At 47.2% G+C, this 13,072-nt stretch overlaps 1 protein-coding gene across 1 annotated transcript; it reads left to right on the plus strand.

Annotated features, from left to right (window-relative positions):
• The first annotated feature begins 407 nt into the window (after window positions 1-407).
• Window positions 408-6,323, plus strand: GADD45A (growth arrest and DNA damage inducible alpha). The gene is given in 5 exon segments (XM_088466536.1): window positions 408-565; window positions 1,191-1,230; window positions 1,233-1,260; window positions 4,347-4,560; window positions 5,624-6,323. Coding segments are annotated over 5 exon segments (468 nt in total). The 5' UTR covers window positions 408-493; the 3' UTR covers window positions 5,738-6,323.
• The last annotated feature ends 6,749 nt before the right edge of the window (window positions 6,324-13,072 follow it).

Below are 13,072 nucleotides of genomic sequence, written 5' to 3' on the forward strand. Positions count from 1 at the left end.
CCTCTGTTCATGTGATGAGGGGACAGAGCTGAGGTGATGTTACATTCCAGTAATGGTGACTTCTATAGTGTGGTGATGTCACTGTAATAATAACCTACTGTATACTAATAGGAGTCACAGCACAGTGTGTGGCCATTACTCAGAATACAGCACTGTACAGAGTGTGTGAGGAGAACAGCAGTGAAAGGGTTACACTACTACCAGCCTCATCACCTGGCAACCGTGTGAGCACGGGCGTCCCGCCCCTCGCCTCCCTGCCAGCCAATCACAGCTCCACCAATTGTAGCGGGCTTGTGTTGATGAGCGTGGAGTAATTTGCATGAGCCTATCAGAGGCGGGACATGATAATGAGCTGCTCGGTGGTTGGCTGAGCGCCGGCACTTGAAGTAGTGCGCGGCCGGCTGTGAGTCAGACAGAAGCCGGGACACAGAGAATACAGGACCGCAGAGACTGAGCTGTGGCCGGGATTACTGCACTGAGCATCGCCTGCACTATGACATTGGAGGAGCTGACCGGGGAGCAGAGCATGGGAAAAGTAAGCGGCGATTCCCGGGAGAGGGAGACTGTGTGCAGGAGCGGAGTGTGTGTGCTGGCACGGGGTGCGGAGATACCAGCGGGCATTGTAGGGTGACCCGCTGTGTGCAACTATTGCAGGACGATCTCAGGGTGTGTGGGGTGACCCGCATTGCTCCTCTTCTGCACAGTTACCGGTGAGCGGTGAGACCGGACTTAAGAGTTGCCTGTGGGGTGCTGGGGTGCCCGTGGGCCGATTGGGATCTGTGCAGAGTGGCAATGGGGTCTGTGCCCGGTGCCCGTGGGCTGATTGGGATCGGTGCAGAGTGGCAGTGGGGTGCCCGGTGCTGGGTGCCCGTGGGCTGATTAGGATCTGTGCAGAGTGGCAGTGGGGTGTCCGGTGCTGGGTTCCCGTGGGCTGATTGGGATCGGTGCAGAGTGCCAGTGGGGTGCCCGGTGCTGGGTGCCCGTGGGCTGATTAGGATCTGTGCAGAGTGCCAGTGGGGTGCCCGGTGCTTGGGTGCCCGTGGGCTGATTGGGATCTGTGCAGAGTGGCAGTGGGGTGCCCGGTGCCAGTGGGCAGTAGCGCGGAGTGAGTCACGCATGACTAGGTGGCTGTGATCTAATCCTCGTCCTGTGATTTAGGATGGAGAATGTGGGGACCGCGCTGGGAGGAGGTGCTGAGTAAGGCCAAGCTGCAGAGGACCATCACCATCGGGTGTACGAGGCGGCCAAGCTGCTCAACGTGTGAGTGTCCCCTCTAGTATATGAGACTGCACTGTGCCATCATATCCTTACTGTACCCTATTACTGCTACTATATTATACTGCACTGTGCCATCATATCCTTACTGTACCCTATTACTGCTACTATATTATACTGCACTGTGCCATCATATCCTTACTGTACCCTATTACTGCTATTACATTATACTGCATTGTGCCATCATATCCTTACCGTACCCTATTACTGCTACTATATTATACTGTACTGTGCCATCATATCCTTACTGTACCCTATTACTGCTACTATATTATACTGCACTGTGCCATCATAGCCTAACTGTACCCTATTACTGCTATTACATTATACTGCACTGTGCCATCATATCCTTACTGTACCCTATTACTGCTACTATATTATACTGTACTGTGCCATCATATCCTTACTGTACCCTATTACTGCTACTATATTATACTGCACTGTGCCATCATATCCTTACTGTACCCTATTACTGCTACTATATTATACTGCACTATGCCATCATATCCTTACTGTACCCTATTACTGCTATTACATTATACTGCACTGTGCCATCATATCCTTACTGTACCCTATTACTGCTACTATATTATACTGCACTATGCCATCATATCCTTACTGTACCCTATTACTGCTACTATATTATACTGTACTGTGCCATCATATCCTTACTGTACCCTATTACTGCTACTATATTATACTGCACTGTGCCATCATATCCTTACTGTACCCTATTACTGCTACTATATTATACTGCACTATGCCATCATATCCTTACTGTACCCTATTACTGCTATTATATTATACTGCACTGTGCCTACTATTACTGCTATTATATTATACTGCACTGTGCCATCATATCCTTACTGTACCCTATTACTGCTATTCTATTATACTGCACTGTGCCATCATATCCTTACTGTACCCTATTACTGCTACTATATTATACTGCACTGTGCCATCATATCCTTACTGTACCCTATTACTGCTACTATATTATACTGCACTGTGCCATCATAGCCTAACTGTACCCTATTACTGCTATTACATTATACTGCATTGTGCCATCATATCCTTACTGTACCCTATTACTGCTACTATATTATACTGCATTGTGCCATCATAGCCTAACTGTACCCTATTACTGCTATTACATTATACTGCATTGTGCCATCATATCCTTACTGTACCCTATTACTGCTACTATATTATACTGTACTGTGCCATCATATCCTTACTGTACCCTATTACTGCTACTATATTATACTGCACTGTGCCATCATATCCTTACTGTACCCTATTACTGCTACTATATTATACTGCACTGTGCCATCATATCCTTACTGTACCCTATTACTGCTACTATATTATACTGTACTGTGCCATCATATCCTTACTGTACCCTATTACTGCTACTATATTATACTGCACTGTGCCATCATATCCTTACTGTACCCTATTACTGCTACTATATTATACTGCACTATGCCATCATATCCTTACTGTACCCTATTACTGCTATTATATTATACTGCACTGTGCCTACTATTACTGCTATTATATTATACTGCACTGTGCCATCATATCCTTACTGTACCCTATTACTGCTATTCTATTATACTGCACTGTGCCATCATATCCTTACTGTACCCTATTACTGCTACTATATTATACTGCACTGTGCCATCATATCCTTACTGTACCCTATTACTGCTACTATATTATACTGCACTGTGCCATCATAGCCTAACTGTACCCTATTACTGCTATTACATTATACTGCATTGTGCCATCATATCCTTACTGTACCCTATTACTGCTACTATATTATACTGCATTGTGCCATCATAGCCTAACTGTACCCTATTACTGCTATTACATTATACTGCATTGTGCCATCATATCCTTACTGTACCCTATTACTGCTACTATATTATACTGTACTGTGCCATCATATCCTTACTGTACCCTATTACTGCTACTATATTATACTGCACTGTGCCATCATATCCTTACTGTACCCTATTACTGCTACTATATTATACTGCACTATGCCATCATATCCTTACTGTACCCTATTACTGCTATTATATTATACTGCACTGTGCCTACTATTACTGCTATTATATTATACTGCACTGTGCCATCATATCCTTACTGTACCCTATTACTGCTATTCTATTATACTGCACTGTGCCATCATATCCTTACTGTACCCTATTACTGCTACTATATTATACTGCACTGTGCCATCATATCCTTACTGTACCCTATTACTGCTACTATATTATACTGCACTGTGCCATCATAGCCTAACTGTACCCTATTACTGCTATTACATTATACTGCATTGTGCCATCATATCCTTACTGTACCCTATTACTGCTACTATATTATACTGCATTGTGCCATCATAGCCTAACTGTACCCTATTACTGCTATTACATTATACTGCATTGTGCCATCATATCCTTACTGTACCCTATTACTGCTACTATATTATACTGTACTGTGCCATCATATCCTTACTGTACCCTATTACTGCTACTATATTATACTGCACTATGCCATCATATCCTTACTGTACCCTATTACTGCTATTCTATTATACTGCACTGTGCCATCATATCCTTACTGTACCCTATTACTGCTACTATATTATACTGCACTGTGCCATCATATCCTAACTGTACCATATTACTGCTATTATATTATACTGCACTGCACTATGCCATCATAGCCTAACTGTACCCTATTACTGCTATATTATATTACAGTGCACTGTAATATCATATCCTAACTGTACTTTGTTACTGCTAGTATGTTATATTACAGTGCACTATCCTATGCCATCATATGCTAAATGTCTCCTATTCCTGCTGCCTTATTAAAGTATATTATATATCATATTCTGTCTCCTATCACAAGATGGCATAAAACCCCTCCTGTGCCACTGTAAACCTTTGCACGCTGGTCACCCAATGAATTCCATAACCTCAGTAACTCTGTATTATCCGTGTAAGAGCCGCCGTGCAGCGCGTCCTAATCCCTCATGTGTTTACGCCTTGCAGGGACCCAGACAACGTTGTGCTCTGCCTGCTGGCCACAGATGAAACGGAAGATCAGGATGTTGCTTTACAAATTCACTTCACTCTGATCCAGGCGTTCTGCTGCGAGAATGACATCAACATCCTGAGAGTCAGCAACATGAGCCGGCTGGCTGAGATCCTGGGCGGCTCGGACAAGCCCGGCGAACCTGCTGATCTGCATTGTATTCTAATCAACGTAGGTGACATTGTCTCAGGGAGGGAGGAGGGAGCCCTGCGAGCCAGCCGCATTCCAGGGCTATACCTGAGAGGGGATTGTTGTGGGTTACTAGGTCTGTAGGTGTACGGTGCCAGGGAGGTGCCCCATTCCTTTTTAGGTTTATAGCAACAGGCCGTCTCTTGCATACATACCTGTCTTACCCATCCGTAAAGACTTCTATACTAATGTACATGGAATAATCTGCACATTTTACATATCAAAGCAAAATTGTGCATATTTAATTTTTTTGCACCAGATGGCTAGTAATGCATTGTCCAAAAGGTGCTCCCCCCAAAACTGGCTTATTGTATGGTGAACTGATGACCGCTAAGGGACACACTAACTATATAAAAATAAATATATATTTTAACATTTCTGCATATCTTTGAACAAAATGGTTTTCTGGCAGCTGGAGAGAGTAGTCACTGACTTCCCTGCAAAAAGATAGTGGAGGTAGTGTCCCATGACGAAACTTATTGCACCTGTAGTCTAACTGTATGGATATCCGATGCCTCACACCTACTCAGTAGTTGGGAAATAGGTGCCACACCCTTAAGGTAGCATTTCCTGCCCCCCCCCCCCCCCCCCCCCCCCCCCCCCCCCCCCGATCAATGCAACAATTGATGTTCAGAGGGTATTGTAAGCTTGTCCTGCCCAGCCCTCTGCAGAGTTCCCAGGCACTTGCGAGGCCGACTCACTCCCACATTCCTAAGCTTTCTGCCCCCGCCCCTGGAAGGAGTTTCGGTAATGCAAGATCAGAGTGACTTTGCTCTCTGCTACAGTTGCAGATTTTTTTTTTTTTTTCATTACAAATGGACTTTGGACAACTGCGTCTGACTTCACCACTGTGATATTCCTGCCCTGAACTTGTCCCGACATGTCCCTAACTAACGGGAGTAGCAAATACCTGTTAGGGCAGCAGGTGCATCTGTGTAGCACAACCGAATAGTTTAGGCTGCTTTAAACTTTTGAGACTTTATACAAAAAAAAAAGTTTCAGTTTCAAAACTAACTTTTTTTTTTTTTTTTTTTTCCCCCTCCAGAACCCGCATGCGGCACAGCTGAAGGATCCCGCCATCAACCAAGTGATCAGTTTTTGCAAAGAAAGCCGTTACTTGGATCAGTGGGTGCCCGTGATTAATCTCCCGGAGCGGTGATCTCCTTTTCGGATGGATCCCAGGACTCTTCTTTGTTTTAAAATAATTTTAAAATAAAAAAATATTTGGCAGAAATGTCATCTGTTCGTTTCCCGGAGCACGCAGCCACTTTGCGGGCGAGGATTACAAAAAAAAAAATGTACAAACCTTTAAGACTAACGAGTGGACAATACTGGTTGGCTGCGTTTGTTTAGCGTGGGAGTAAGGTACAAGCGGCTTTGGACGCAGGCGTATTGGCCAAGATCAACAGCGATGTGTTTCGGAACCAAAAAGTGTTCGGGGGAAGGCGCCATTGTGACATCCAGGAGGGGTGCCGTCGGGAAGATACAGGACAAGAGACTCTTATGTCTGACAGCAAAAGATGATCTGTTCTTCTTTCATTTTTAATAAGATATTTAAAGAAACTGTTTTATGCTTAAAGTTGACAATTTGAAAAGTTAATTTATTTCTTTTAAGATCTATTTATGCGACTTTGTTACCTATTTTAAGACGTCCATGAACTGGTACTATGGGAATTTTACATAAAGAGAGGATGAGACAACTGAAATTCTTGTTTTTCATTGGACTGTTTTCAATAAATATTTGAAATGGCTTCAGCGTTAGTCTAAGTACTTCATGGTGATATGCACAGCGGCCGGGCTATGCTAACCAATGCCTATATAATGTCTTGCTATATGTATCGCTGCCGTTCAGACTGTTGCGATCGATGACCTGAAACTGCTGAGAGTTGGGACCATACACTGATTGCCCTGGTTTTAGCACACCCGGATCACATTGATTGATATTATTACATTGTGTCACAAACTTGGAGCAGTCTCTCATGCTGGGACTTGCAGTTTCACAACAGCTGAAGAGCCACAGGTTGGCCAGGCCTGCACTAGGTGACCCGGGACAGACAGTATTATTACGACATTGTAATCGTACAGTCGTTCCCCTATTCCCTGCAGTGTCTACACTGAATGATTAGTCGTTCAGTGCAGGCACCCTCCATCATCACCGAACATGGCCAATCTGTCGTTATCGGCAGATTGACCGTCATGTTCGGGCGATGATTGATGTCGGAAACGACCAGCGGGAGCGCGCATCGCTGGTCGTTTCCGACATTGCGGTGCACGATTAATGGACGACTGAACCATAGCGATGTCGTTATCGTTCAGTCGTTGATTTAATATCTCGTAGTGGATGTGCGCCTTAACATATACAAGAGAATTCTGCATATTTAATTAAATATAACACCTTTTACTTTATGGCAAAGTCACCAGAGGGTGCCGAAAAGTTAATTTGTGATTCCCATACCACTGTTAATCATTAAATCATCCTATTTAGCCAATGACCACCGTATATGTGCATCTTTTGAAACTTTTTATAAAAAATGGAAGGGAAATAGTTGAGGTGGAACACTGGGCCTGATTCTGACCAGCTCGCAAGCGGGTCGATGGTGCCCAAGTGCGCATGCAAACGACGGAGGCGGCTCCGTCGTGCGCATGCGCGAGACCCGAATAACGACGGCCAAGCCGTCGTTAAGGGTCTCACACCAAAGGGGGCGTGCTGTCGATGGTGATTGACAGCACGCCCCCTTTGGTGGGCCTGCCGGGAGCGTGGCTGCCCAGACGGAGGTGTTCCTATGGGAACGCCTACCGTCTGGGTCCGGCCCCACTGACATCACTAGTGATGTCAGTGGGAGTGCTTTTGGCTCTGATAGAGCCAAAAGCACTCCTGGGCTTGCGGCAGCGAGACCCTACCGCAGGGTCTCGTCGCAAGCCCGATGGTCTTGACTATCGCGACCATCATTTTGGCTGCTCGCTATAGCTGTGGGGTAGTCACCCACAGCTATGCGAGAGGCCAGGAGGCCGCTCCAAAAAGGAGCAGGGACAGCCCTGATTCAGAGCGAGCGGCTCTGAATCAGGGCCCCTGTGCGTTTTGACATTTTTACTAATACAAATGGGTCATGGTTGAATCGGAAGCTACTACTTGGTTATAAAGGTGATAACTACGATTGAACACAATTGTGTTTTGGAGTCTATAGATCAGAGGTATTCAAAAGGGAACCCTTCAACTGCTGTCACTAAAACTGTCGGGGCATGCTGGGATGTGTAGTTCCAACATGTGGAAGACCACATGTTGAATACTCCTCTCATAGATCACTGTTAGGCAGAAGGATTTCCTTTGTATTGGACCAATTAGCCGCTGCTGCGTAGATTCACTTGGTAATTGGTACAAAATTTGGAAATCTATGTTACACACATTTACATGCAGCTGCTCATCGTGGCCTTCGGGGGTCCTTGGCTCGCCCTAGCCTTCCCCATGCATCACTGTAGACCTGAATAGCATCACTAGTGGGTATAGGGTCTTTGGAAACTATGGATTCCATTTCTAGACCTGTTTTATATTCTACCCTCTCACACTGCCAGCAATAACACGGGTTACTGTGCAGTGTGACAGGGCCAGGGTGGACATGGGTTCAACCCGGCTTGTTATGTAGTGTGAACGGTAACCTGGGGACGTAACCTGGGTCGTCCCGCTCACAGCATAAGAAGAGCCGGCTCTTGGAGATTATCTGATCGGCAAACGCCAGCTCGGCACGTGATAGGGGTGACATCATGGACCATGCAATAAGCCGGGTCGGGCCTCCAGTCTGAAAGGGGTCTCTGTCAGGTTGCACCCAGGATGGACCCGTGCACAAAATCTCGGGTGCGACCCATCATTGCAATGTGAAGGGGGTATTCGTGTTAACTAGTAGAATAGTTTTGAATAAACTTTAGTGACCCTTTCATATTCAAACCCGCACAACCAGCTCTCGCCCACACATGCCACAGAGTCTCAGAACAAACTTAGAGGCGCGGTAGCAGAAATATCGGAAGGGCGTTCCTGGATGAAGACTGGGAGGTGACGGGGGGGGGGGGCTAATAAGATGCGCAGAGATGCTGCCTGTTACGGAAGTGTCGCTAAAAGCGAGTGCGTACAGAGACACCCAGCCGCTCACACATTAAGCCATACTTAGACAGAGAGGCTACAGATGCCTTAAGGCTGGTGCAAGTTTCGATGGTGCCGCAGGCGCGGCAAGTGGGTGTCTCAGTCGTCCTACTTTCAGATACGCAGAGGTACAGCAGGGACGGGCTTTGTAGCGGCATTAAAGTCTCAATCGTGCCTGCGGCCAGAGACACAAGGACGGCTGCGCCTGCGTCCCACTGAGAATCGGGCGTTACGTGTGCAGACAGCGCTATTTGTAGCAGGAGGGAGATACCAGCGGCTCATATAGCTTTACAGGGCCTCATTCAGAGATGGCTGCGTCTTTGCAGGAGGCCAGCATCACAGATCCGGGTGCTGCATCCTAACACGCAGCATGGGGTCATGGTCACAATGGCTGCAGCGATCGCCTATTTGAGTAAAGCTTAAGAATGGGAAACAGGACTGCTTAGCCGGGACCAGGAAATCTGCATCAGAGGACGCAGGCCCAGGCCCAGACATGCCTACAAAACGGGTAACACGCCCCCATTTTGTAAAAAAAAAAAAGCTCCCATCACCGCCCTTAAACGGTCGCAGCATGTCAATCATGCTGAGGCGGGATGTAGTTATGGGAACAGCAGCTGCAATTCCGTCGGTATAAATCCTGGCGCTGAAAGTTAAAATACAGACGCCTATCTTAATCCCGACGCCGGAACGCAGATGGACGGCAGCCAGAAAGGGGTAAGTCTGGGGCGCACTTAGTGTTAGCCGCGGGGAGGGAATTAGGTTTAGATAGCATAATAGCATAGCGGGGCTAGCGTTAGGTTTTGGGGGGGGTTAGGCACCCCTAGGGGGGGGAGGGACTATGGGGAGAGGGTTAGGTTTAGGCATGAAGGGGGGAGACTAAGGTTTAGGCACTAACGGGAAGGGTTAGGGGGTGGGGAGGGTAAGTATACTTACCAGACCCGTCGGGATACCAACCATCGGGATGACGCTGTCGGATTTGTGACAGGAGGTATTCTGACAGCCGACATTATATACCCATTCCGCTGAGGCTTTGGGGGCACAGCGAGCGATCTCGCACATGTGCAGATTGGGTTACGTGCAGTTCCCCCCGCGTACGTCTCTGAATCAGGCCCAGTGTTGTTCGTTCCACAACATCACGTCGTGGTCATCGCACTGAATTCAATCACCCGGTGAACAGAGCTCTAACGGCGATCGTCCATTCATTCCGCTGTGCGGTGTTACTGGGGCGAAGTAAGCCAAGTTCTGCCGGCTAAATGTGAAACAGGGCAGATATTCCGCGGGACAGTTTACGCCTGTAGTATCAGGTATACAGAGATATTAGACCCTCCAACATGACCTGTTCCATTAGGTACAAAATGCTCTGCTCCTGGACTTCCCTCTTAATTGATGATTGCAGACACCTGGGCTGATACACCCTTCTCATCAATTACCTAGTTCTACACAGGTGTCTGCAATCATACATTAGGTGGGAAGTCCAGGAGCAGAGTGTTTTGTACCTAATGGAATGGGTCATGTTGGAGGGTAGGAGATATGGCCACCGCAGGCTGCACTGTAGTGAGAAACACAATGGGCAACTACTGAATGCAATAGCCCCAAGTGGAGTATCAGAACACAGAGCACAATGTTAGGGATGTGATGTGACCGCCAACGACCCCAATGTCTATTGCAGTGGGCTTAGGGATACAAACCCTGAGCACTTGGGGGTCTAGTTACTAAGCAGTATTATGAGACAGAGTGAAAAGTGATCAGTCTGTGATAAGGTGCCAGCCAATCAGCTCCCAACTGTCATGTCACAGGCTGTGTTTGAAAAATGACAGTTGGGAGCTGATTGGCTGGCACCTTATCACTTTTGACTCTGTCTCCTAACACTGCTTAGTAACTAGACCCCTTGATCTGATGAACTCCTGGGTTCATGGTCACAGGAGCACCAGCCTATGGGGAAACGGCATGCCGAAGACTGAGTCCAGCTGAGTGTGATCAATGCAGGCGCACTAGGGCACCAAAATATTTGCTCCAAATGGTTCTGAATGGTCACAGCTGCGGGTGAAACGTTTGTGAGCTTCCATCTTCTCCAGCTCAGCCTTCCCCCTCTCTGACCACAAGCTCCACTCCCCACCTTCTCTCATACCCCCATACCAACATTTCATGTAGTGATACCTACACGCCCCACCTCATCCAGTTCTCCACTTCACTATAACTACATGTACTAAGCCTTGGAAAGTGATAAGGTACCAGCCTATCAGCTCCCAACTGTCATTTTTCAAACACAGCCTGTGAGATGACAGTCTGGAGCTGATTGGTTGTTACTTTATCCCCATCCACTTTATCTCTCTCCAAGGCTTAGTGCATGGACCCCAAAGTCTCTGTACTCATGGTATCACAGCCCAACCTGCCTACACAATCTTCCTGTTCCCTCTCAACGTCTCCACTTCTCTCTCCCACTGGATTCTCGCCTCTAGTTCACTGATCCAAGTTCTCCTTCCACTGGCACATTCCTACCCAACTTTACACATACACTAATCTCACCGATCCTGAAGGTACCATCTCCTAACCCACCCCGTCTTCCCAGCGACTCTCTGTCTCTCCTCCCATTTGCCTCCAAAGTACTTGAGCGGCTTCAGACCCTCCAACACGACCCGTTCCATTAGGTACAAAATGCTCTGCTCCTGGACTTCCCTCTTAATTTATGATTGCAGCCACCTGTGGTGAAACACCTGTCTCATCAATTACCTGGTTCAACACAGGTGGCTGCAATCATACATTAGGTGGGAAGTCCAGGAGCAGAGTGTTTTGTACCTAATGGAATGGGTCATGTTGGAGGGTAGGAGATATGGCCACCGCAGGCTGCACTGTAGTGAGAAACACAATGGGCAACTACTGAATGCAATAGCCCCAAGTGGAGTATCAGAACACAGAGCACAATGTTAGGGATGTGATGTGACTGCCAACGACCCCAATGTCTATTGCAGTGGGCTTAGGGATACAAACCCTGAGCACTTGGGGGTCTAGTTACTAAGCAGTATTATGAGACAGAGTGAAAAGTGATCAGTCTGTGATAAGGTGCCAGCCAATCAGCTCCCAACTGTCATGTCACAGGCTGTGTTTGAAAAATGACAGTTGGGAGCTGATTGGCTGGCACCTTATCACTTTTGACTCTGTCTCCTAACACTGCTTAGTAACTAGACCCCTTGATCTGATGAACTCCTGGGTTCATGGTCACAGGAGCACCAGCCTATGGGGAAACGGCATGCCGAAGACTGAGTCCAGCTGAGTGTGATCAATGCAGGCGCACTAGGGCACCAAAATATTTGCTCCAAATGGTTCTGAATGGTCACAGCTGCGGGTGAAACGTTTGTGAGCTTCCATCTTCTCCAGCTCAGCCTTCCCCCTCTCTGACCACAAGCTCCACTCCCCACCTTCTCTCATACCCCCATACCAACATTTCATGTAGTGATACCTACACGCCCCACCTCATCCAGTTCTCCACTTCACTAGAACTACATGTACTAAGCCTTGGAAAGTGATAAGGTACCAGCCTATCAGCTCCCAACTGTCATTTTTCAAACACAGCCTGTGAGATGACAGTCTGGAGCTGATTGGTTGTTACTTTATCCCCATCCGCTTTATCTCTCTCCAAGGCTTAGTGCATGGACCCCAAAGTCTCTGTACTCATGGTATCACAGCCCAACCTGCCTACACAATCTTCCTGTTCCCTCTCAACGTCTCCACTTCTCTCTCCCACTGGATTCTCGCCTCTAGTTCACTGATCCAAGTTCTCCTTCCACTGGCACATTCCTACCCAACTTTACACATACACTAATCTCACCGATCCTGAAGGTACCATCTCCTAACCCACCCCGTCTTCCCAGCGACTCTCTGTCTCTCCTCCCATTTGCCTCCAAAGTACTTGAGCGGCTTCAGACCCTCCAACACGACCCGTTCCATTAGGTACAAAATGCTCTGCTCCTGGACTTCCCTCTTAATTTATGATTGCAGCCACCTGTGGTGAAACACCTGTCTCATCAATTACCTGGTTCAACACAGGTGGCTGCAATCATACATTAGGTTGAAGGTCCAGGAGCAGAGTGTCTTGTACCTAATGGAACGGGTCATGTTGGAGGTTAGGCGGCTTGTGTCCAGCACCTTCTCTCCTCATTCCTGCTCCACCCTCTGCAAACTGGCTTCTGCTCCCACAATTCCACGTGGACTCATCAATGTGATCAAAGATCTACTTATAGCAATGTCTGAGGGTCACCCCTCCATAGGGACTGTATACCCCTCTTCTGTAGTTGAACTAAGCTGCACCTTCAACCTCCACTATGAACTGTACATTAGTGGCAACCGAATTTATTCTCCTCCTTT

This window comes from Taudactylus pleione, unplaced genomic scaffold, assembly GCF_031769625.1.
Source record: "Taudactylus pleione unplaced genomic scaffold, aTauple2 ptg003505l, whole genome shotgun sequence".
In the NCBI taxonomy this organism is placed as follows: domain Eukaryota; kingdom Metazoa; phylum Chordata; class Amphibia; order Anura; family Myobatrachidae; genus Taudactylus; species Taudactylus pleione.